At 37.2% G+C, this 8,008-nt stretch overlaps 2 protein-coding genes across 2 annotated transcripts; both read left to right on the top strand.

Annotated features, from left to right (window-relative positions):
- Positions 1-355: 355 nt before the first annotated feature.
- LOC135635738 (WUSCHEL-related homeobox 8-like) lies at positions 356-3,697 on the top strand. Its single transcript, XM_065147028.1, has 3 exons — positions 356-1,029; positions 2,687-3,211; positions 3,291-3,697. The coding sequence occupies exons 1-3, from the start codon at positions 768-770 to the stop codon at positions 3,374-3,376; spliced, it is 873 nt and encodes a 290-aa protein (XP_065003100.1). The 5' UTR covers positions 356-767; the 3' UTR covers positions 3,377-3,697.
- Positions 3,698-5,756: 2,059 nt separating this feature from the next.
- Positions 5,757-7,585, top strand: LOC135635295 (uncharacterized). Its single transcript, XM_065146273.1, has 2 exons — positions 5,757-5,852; positions 6,123-7,585. Exon 2 carries the CDS (start codon positions 6,294-6,296, stop codon positions 7,128-7,130), a length of 837 nt encoding a protein of 278 aa, XP_065002345.1. The 5' UTR covers positions 5,757-5,852; positions 6,123-6,293; the 3' UTR covers positions 7,131-7,585.
- The last annotated feature ends 423 nt before the right edge of the window (positions 7,586-8,008 follow it).

An 8,008-nucleotide genomic window follows, 5' to 3' on the forward strand; every position in this document is an offset into this window, starting at 1 on the left:
TATATTATAATTAAATATCCAAAAGACTCATTATTTTTAGTGCCTTTGAAGGGATATTAATGCCAATTTGAGTTTTAACAGTACTATGCTAAGGTCAACGGTCAACGACTAATAATGTTTTAAAATTTACGATGATATATATGTGTATGTATATGTTTTATATTTAAATATAAAATAGTAAATCCGTAAATCACTATATATATATATATATATATATAAGTATAAATATAAAATTTGTTTATTTGTATTATTGTTATTATTATTATTATTATTATTATTATTTGCCTATATGTATTATTGGTGTCCAACTTTGCTGTAATGCCAAACGAGCCCTAACAATGGTAGGCTTTTGACTCCAACGTAGGCATAGTGTGGAGACAGCGAGTGTGACTCCTGTTCCCATCATTCGGTGTCACCACTCCTACTTTCTTGCTCTCCTTCCCCCTCCCTCCCTCTGTTCTCCTTTTGCTTTCCATCTGTGCCCGCAGTAGGCTCGCAGTGACCCGCGGTGGAGAGGCGTCGGTGATCAAGGAAAGCGCGTGCCAATCTTCGCGAGGCCTCGTGGAGCTCTTTCCATTTTTCTCCTGTCCTGGTCTTCCTCCGCCTCCCCCGCCGCCGATTCTTACCCTCTTTTGCGCGAGTAACCGTAGAAGATGGGCGGGTGAGCACCGGAACCAGGAAAGATGGGGTCTTGACGTGCAAGAGGTGAGGAACGGCGGGAGGGATCCGATGGAGAGGGGGAGTGATCGGAGAGAGGTGGTATTTTGATGGAGGAGGCGCGAAGAATGGAGTGGGAGAGGGGCCCTGGTAGTGGTGGTGGCGGCGTGAGGAACGACGAGGAAGGGGAGGGGAGGAGTGGGAGCGGAGGAGGAGGAGACGGTGCGGGAGGGGAAGGGGTTCTCTACGTGAAGGTGATGACGGACGAGCAGATGGAGGTCCTCCGTCGTCAGATCGCTGTGTACGCCACCATCTGCGAGCAGCTCGTCGAGATGCACAAGGCCATCACCGCCCACCACGACACCCTCGCAGGTGATCGATTCCGACTCCCTACTCTTCCTCTTGATTAGGAGAAAAGATTCCTTTTTTACCTTCATATCAGAGGGGAAACATGATGTAGCTCTGTCACTTCGTATCAATGCGTTGAGATTTGGACCTAATTTTGATTTTGTTTGGACTTAAAATTGCTCTCTTTGTTTGGCTATCTCCCATAACTCCATGTTGTGCGTCTTATTGGACTTCGTTCATATTCGAATCATGAACATTTATTGAGGCTAATACTAATAATCTTTTCTTGCCTGTTGGAAACATTATGTTCGGTGGTTTAGCATTAAAGGTTTTGGAGCAGTGGCAGGCTATACGCATGTGGATTGGACAACATTATCTATCAGAAAACAGTCACTTTGATGTTATTTTAGATCCTTTCAGCAAGCCCATTAAAAAACGAGATTCTTTTAGAGATGTCCTTAATTTGCCAGATTAAAATAATTTGTATAACATGATTTACCAACTCTTGAAATGAGATGGCTTGGTTGTTTCCATCACTTAAAAAGGGATTTAGAGGAGGGCTGATGCATTTTGGTTATGCAAAGTACCGAAGGATGCAAAGGGAAGATCTACCTTGTTGTTTTAGGAATTGCCTTATATTTATATGCCAATTTGTTGATTTTGGTAGTGTTGTTTATAGCTAGGTTTTTCGTTGTCATACAAAATAAGCTAACTTTGTACTGGCAGACTTTAATGGTGTGTTGTCTTACTTATTTCAAGTTTGTCAAGCGCCTTTGTTTAACTTCTCAGGTTTATTCTAATATCTGTAGAAGAATAGAAGAGCAACAACTCATTTTGTTCAAAATGCTTGCGCAATAGCAGGAGACTTCAATTTCTTCCCCTTGTATTGTATTTTTATTTAAGAACCATAATGGGAAATCATTATTTTTTTGGTTTAGGCATTTCTGTAGGAATCACATCTTAGTTCTTGTTAAATTTTTTTTCGAGTAAAAGCTAGAAGCAAGCACTTCCCCACCATATCTAATCAACAGAAATTGAAGTGTACAGGAAAAATCAAAACAAACAGATGAAGAAAAGAGCAACCACTATAATGCTTCTCAACATATTGTGGAATGTATGTCCTCATAAAACTTTCATCATTGTAATGCTTTAGTACCTTTTTTTTGTCCTTGTTTCTGGCTTTTTTTTCCAAGTCAATCTATTAAACTTGTCACAGAACCGCGAAGGATCCTGCACTGGAAGAACTTGGGATAACTAGTATTTGTTCAATCTGATCCCTGCATAAGGCATTGAGTTTTGATCTTCTTCTTACAAACTGCATTCTACATTGCTTTACACAGTATGTGGACATGCTGTCTTGGGCATAAATTGTTTTATGAAACAAACAAACAAGATATGTGCACTAATTATTTCACTTGCTCCAGTAGCATCATGAAGCCCACTTAACAAAATTAACCTTTGATGATCCATTTCCCTAAACTAGTAGTCAATCATGCACCTTTTTCCAGTTACTCGAAAATTATACATATGGCTGCTTTTTTATCCTCCCTTGTTTCTTACACTGGAAAGCTAGAACACCAACATAAGTTAATTATTATTACAGGAACCATATTTGATGTAGACTGAGCAGAAGAATGACCTATTCTCTGTTTACCTTCCCTGTGCTTCTTCATTGTTTTAGGAATGAGGCTGGGAGGCCTCTACAATGATTCCCTGATGGCATCTGGCAGTCACAAAATCACTGCTAGGCAGCGATGGACTCCAACAAGCATGCAGCTACAGATTCTGGAGACCATGTTTAATCAAGGCAATGGGACTCCAAGCAAGCAGAATATAAAGCAGATAACAACTGAGCTATCACAACATGGTCAGATCTCTGAGTCTAATGTCTACAACTGGTTCCAGAATAGAAGGGCACGATCAAAACGCAAGAAGATGGCTGCATTACCGAGTAATACCGAATCTGAAGCCGAGGCAGATGAGGAATCCCCAGATGAGAAGAAACCCAGGCCCGATGAGTTCCATCACGAAAACCTGCCTGTCAGCATCAGTAATCATCCCATTTACGATGAACAAATGAATGCAGAAGTCCATTTGTTAGCATCTGAGATAAATCAAGCACAAGGCAGATGCCGGTTGAATGAGAGTTTGAACTCTTCTGGCGGTTTGGACCATATGTCCTATGAAAGTGTTCTATCTACTCCAAGTAGGTTTCTTCATCATTATTTTCCTTCTTTCTTACCTTCATATCAAAATGTCTTCTTTGACTTGATTGATCAATGCAGGATTAGACCACCTGATGGACAAGTTTGATATGCCGACGAGCTTTAGCCCTTTCCACTCTGGAGAGAGGTATGATGTCATGGGTTGACATCGTGTTCGAGTCAAAACTGATCATGACTCGATAATGACCGATAAGTTACATTTAGGGAACTGCAGAGGTATATTCGAGGAATTGTGATATACTGCTCCAACTGAGAAGGTGCTTTCTGGAAATCATGTATGTTATTAGGATCTACTAGATGACTCTTTATCAAACTTTAAATCAGTTTTTGGTTCCTTCTTACATCGAACATTAGCAATAAAAATATAGTGCACATGCTTTTTGTCATGTTCAATAGTCATTTCTTTGTTCAATTTGAACTGTTTCTTTCTTTGCTCTCTTCAGCAAATATACTCAATACCTTTGACATCTTCAGAATAAGATCCTTGTGTTGATTAAGATAGGATCAAAATGACAGTTGGATGTGGCTTTGCTGCATGATGGAATAACAGGCATAATTGTTCGTCTGCAAGGAGACTATGGGCTTTATAGTTCCTACAGAACAATATTAGCATTTGTTTCAGAATGGTGTCCATACTGATCTGTCAAAGGTACATGTTCTGTTTTGGATAGATAGAAATCCAGTGTAAGAACTCCAATATAAGATGCAATGAGGTGAGTGATCTCCAAGAGTTAGATTGGTAAGCCTTTGGTTGAGTTGATGCAGAATAGCAAGAGTTAGTTGAAGTGATCTCCAAGCTCATATATTTTACCTCATCGTTTCTTTTCAGAAAAAAAAAACGTCACCCTAATACCATATATGAATGTTTAACTTGAAAAAAAAGTGGATCAGATGCAAAGAGAGACATTTAATGTCATGAGACGTATTTATTTTTCGACAACTTTTTAAATAAAGTTTAGTTTTTAATTTTTTTTTCTCGTAAAGTGTTCTTTTTTTAGTTATTTTTTAAAAGACAAAGTTACCCTTAGTCTTTGTCCTATCGTGATTATCTTTGTCCTGTTGTCCTTGGTAGTTATTGTCGACTTTAACGAAGGGGAAGGAGGTGGCACCCATGGGGCTTCCTCTCTCTCCTCTTTATGGCCCATTGTTTTCAAGTGGTAGCACCCATGCCTCTTTCACTAAGGATTAAGAGGTAGCTTTACTCCCTAGGTCGAGCAAGAACGAGGGGCATGATTGAACAATGATAAGAAACAAAAGTGACAAGCAAAAGTAGGCAAGAGCATGATCCTTTAGCATGGGAGCTTTGAAATCTAAGAGATGATGAATGGGCATGAGAGTGGAGACGATAGGCAAGGTCGAAGGCATGATAAGAGTGATGAATGAGGGGTAGAGGTGGAGGTTAGATATAATCTCATCTTTTAAAAAATAAGTATTCTATGGGAATATACAAAAAGGGATGTTCTAGAAAAAAAAAATTAATTTTTTATAAATAAAGAGATTATTTTCATGATTCACTTGCTTATGATTTATTTATAACAAAGTAAACTTATATTGAATCATCAAAATAAGATAGAATGATTCGATTTTAATGTTTGCTCTGATTTAGGGTCATTAATTAAATCCTTGAGTCAATTAGTCCAACGAAATGTTTAATATTTTTTAAAAATAAAATTAATTACATGTTATTTTTAAAAATATAAATAAATATTATAATTTATTTTTTTATAATATAGTGGAAGAGAATGATAGAACCAGAGTTTATATATATATATGTTTATAGAATGACAGAATGAAGTTTTATTCTCTTTCATCTTATAATAGAAAGACACAAATATGTATCCAAATTTTAATTTTTTTTTATAATAATGTAATCCTTTATTGTTTAAGTGATCTCCGATTATAATTTTTTTATTTGATTGATCGGTACGATTCTAATATAAACCAATGACGATATTTATTATGATAGAAATTAAGATGAGTTCTTTCATTCTAACCTCTTTTTTTATGTTTCTTAATTCCATTTTTCATTTTGTATTAATCTATTTTGTAATTATGTCTTGAATGTTATATTTACGGTTTTTATCCAATAATAATTGATTGGGCACGATATATATGCATACATAATAAAGATATAATATGTATATTATGTATATATATATACATATATATATATATACATATATATGGATATACATATATATGTATATATGTATATACACATATATATGTGTATATATATACATATACACATATATGTATATATGTATATGTATATATATAAATATGTGTGTGTATATATATATATATATATACATATATATATATGTATATATATATATACATATATATATATATACATATATATATGTATATATACATATATATATATATATACATATATATATGTATATATACATATATACATATATATATGTATATATACATATATATATATGTATATATACATATATACATATATATATGTATATATATATATATATATATATTCCTGCAACTCTCCTCTATTGTGTGACATGGGTTTTGGGGGAAAAGATTCCATCTTTGGCTGAAGCCCTCCATCGAATTCTCCCGTCGAGAGAAAGCCCTAATCGGAGAAACGAGGTAGCGATCTCTACCTTCTCGATCTCGTTAGCTTTTGTGCGGTGCGGCAAGTCTCTAATTTTATCGTATTGAGCACACCCCTCACCTCAAATTGCCATCTTTGCATCTCGGACGATTTTTGATGGAGTTCGATCGATGGTAGTTGAAATTTTCTTGCTGGATTTTATCGTCCTTAGTTGAAACGATGCGCTCGCTTCGGTCGAAGTGTGAATTTGTGTCCTCGATGTTGAGGCTCATTGCTGTTGTTTCTCTTTGTTCTTCTGTTGGTAGATGAATTCGTACGGTGTATCTATGCGATTTAACGGGTGGTTTTCCGAGCCCTAAGTTGGCTGTAGAATGATATGCTTGGAACCAATTCGCGATATGGATTGACAAAGATTGAGTTTTTGATCCAAGAAACCTAATTGGATACACGATCGTCGTGGGAAAGGGGGTAATTAGATGGAATTCTTCGATGCTAACACTCATTTGCCTCCTCGGAAGCGCCTGCTCGCTGAACTGAAGAGGGACAGTTCTGATTTTGATTGCCTGCCACCAATTCCTTCTGTTTCTGGGGATTTTGGTGCTCAGCTTCGCGATGTTATTAGCTCTCCGAGTTCAACTCCGGAAGAGGTTATTGAGGTCGCAAAGTCCGTTGCTTTGGCCACTGCCGAAGTTGCAACGGCAGCAAGAAACGCTGCAACCGAGAAAGCAGCCGCAGCTGCAAAGGCCAAAGCTGCTGCCAAGAGTGCACTGCTGTTTCTGGATTCGATTTCGAGGAGCAGGAATCTGAGAAAGGGTTGCTTGAGCAAACACAAAGTGAGGAAGAAACAGATTCCCATAGAGCTCTTGTATAAGACTCACCTTCCTGCGGGGAGCCAAGAAGCAGATGAAGAACTTGCCAGGAAATTGCATCTTGCAATGAATAGTTCACCTAGACTTTCAAATAATAACCGAAAGTGCATTCAAAACTTTGGGAGAGAAGTTCATTGTAATGGCAATGGTGTCTGCATAGAAAAGTCGCCTGTTTTGCACAAGGATAGTGTCAGGATGACTAATAAGTATTTTATAGATAAATCAAAAGAGAAGATCGAGGGTTGTTCCGAAGCTGAGGGGGAGCAAGAAGAATCCGATTACTGCACAGAGGAACAAAAGTGTGGGTCTAGGATTAGAGTGATAACCGAGGGTAGGAAAGTGAGAATTAAGCAAAAGAAGTTGCCTTTGAATCAATATGGCCTCGGAGATCAAGCGGAGGTAAAAAAAATTGTCGCCCTCTGCAAACCATCAATCTTTCACTAGAAATCCAAATTTTGGCTCTGCAGAAACTAAGATGTCTTCAGATCATGCAAATCCTTCTAATGATGGTAGGATGTCAACAAATATTACATTGGCATAGAAATACAAGAAGATCAAGGTGTCACAACGCTCTTCTGATAGCAAGATTTTGCCTGCTTCATGTTAAAAAATCCTTCAGCAAGGTGATTTCTACTGTTGAGTAGTAATGTTGGCATTCTCAGAATTTATAGTACGTAATAAATTTCATATGCAATCTGAAGAGGGTGTCAAACTGACCCTCTGCAGAATGGTTGTATATTATATGGTTTTCTTCTACAAGGTTTGTTTTTGTTTCCATGTTTAGTCGTGGCTTGCTTTGGTTTGTTTTAATGTGTCACCTGATGTAATTGTTACGTCTACATCTTTGTGTTACTTGTATTAATAAATCAGTAATAAGTATTTCATAGTTACGACGGACACCATACTGATTCTCATTTCATTTATGGACCATGTTACATTAGAGACAGTGGAATTTAGTTAGATGCAACATGAATGTATATACATGCGCTTCCGACGTAGCACACTGCCTTGTTTGATTGAGCATGGAGCATGTAGGAAGCAACAAGGAGCTGGAATAGGGAAAGTATAAGTTAATTACATCATTTGGTGTGCTTCTTGTTGCTCACTTAAAAGCAGGTGAAGGTGTATTGATGCAACCGCACTTGGTTAAACTAAGAGTTGAGTGAGTTGGTCTAGTGAAACCAAAATAGCTAAAAAGTGAGATATAAATAAATGCTTATTGTAGAATAATTTCATCTTAGCAACTGCTCCCACTAAACCATATTCTGTAACCTAAGCCTCCAGGGTGCACTCCTGAATCAACTATGAACAAGAGATTGCTC

This window comes from Musa acuminata, chromosome BXJ3-4 (assembly GCF_036884655.1).
Source record: "Musa acuminata AAA Group cultivar baxijiao chromosome BXJ3-4, Cavendish_Baxijiao_AAA, whole genome shotgun sequence".
In the NCBI taxonomy this organism is placed as follows: domain Eukaryota; kingdom Viridiplantae; phylum Streptophyta; class Magnoliopsida; order Zingiberales; family Musaceae; genus Musa; species Musa acuminata.

Coding starts and splice junctions, on each gene's coding strand:
- LOC135635738 (XM_065147028.1), top strand. CDS start 768: ATGGAGGAGGCGCGAAGAATGGAGTGGGAGAGGGGCCCTGGTAGTGGT. Junction 1,030..2,686: donor CCACCACGACACCCTCGCAG/GTGATCGATTCC, acceptor TCATTGTTTTAG/GAATGAGGCTGGGAGGCCTC. Junction 3,212..3,290: donor AAGTGTTCTATCTACTCCAA/GTAGGTTTCTTC, acceptor TGATCAATGCAG/GATTAGACCACCTGATGGAC.
- LOC135635295 (XM_065146273.1), top strand. CDS start 6,294: ATGGAATTCTTCGATGCTAACACTCATTTGCCTCCTCGGAAGCGCCTG.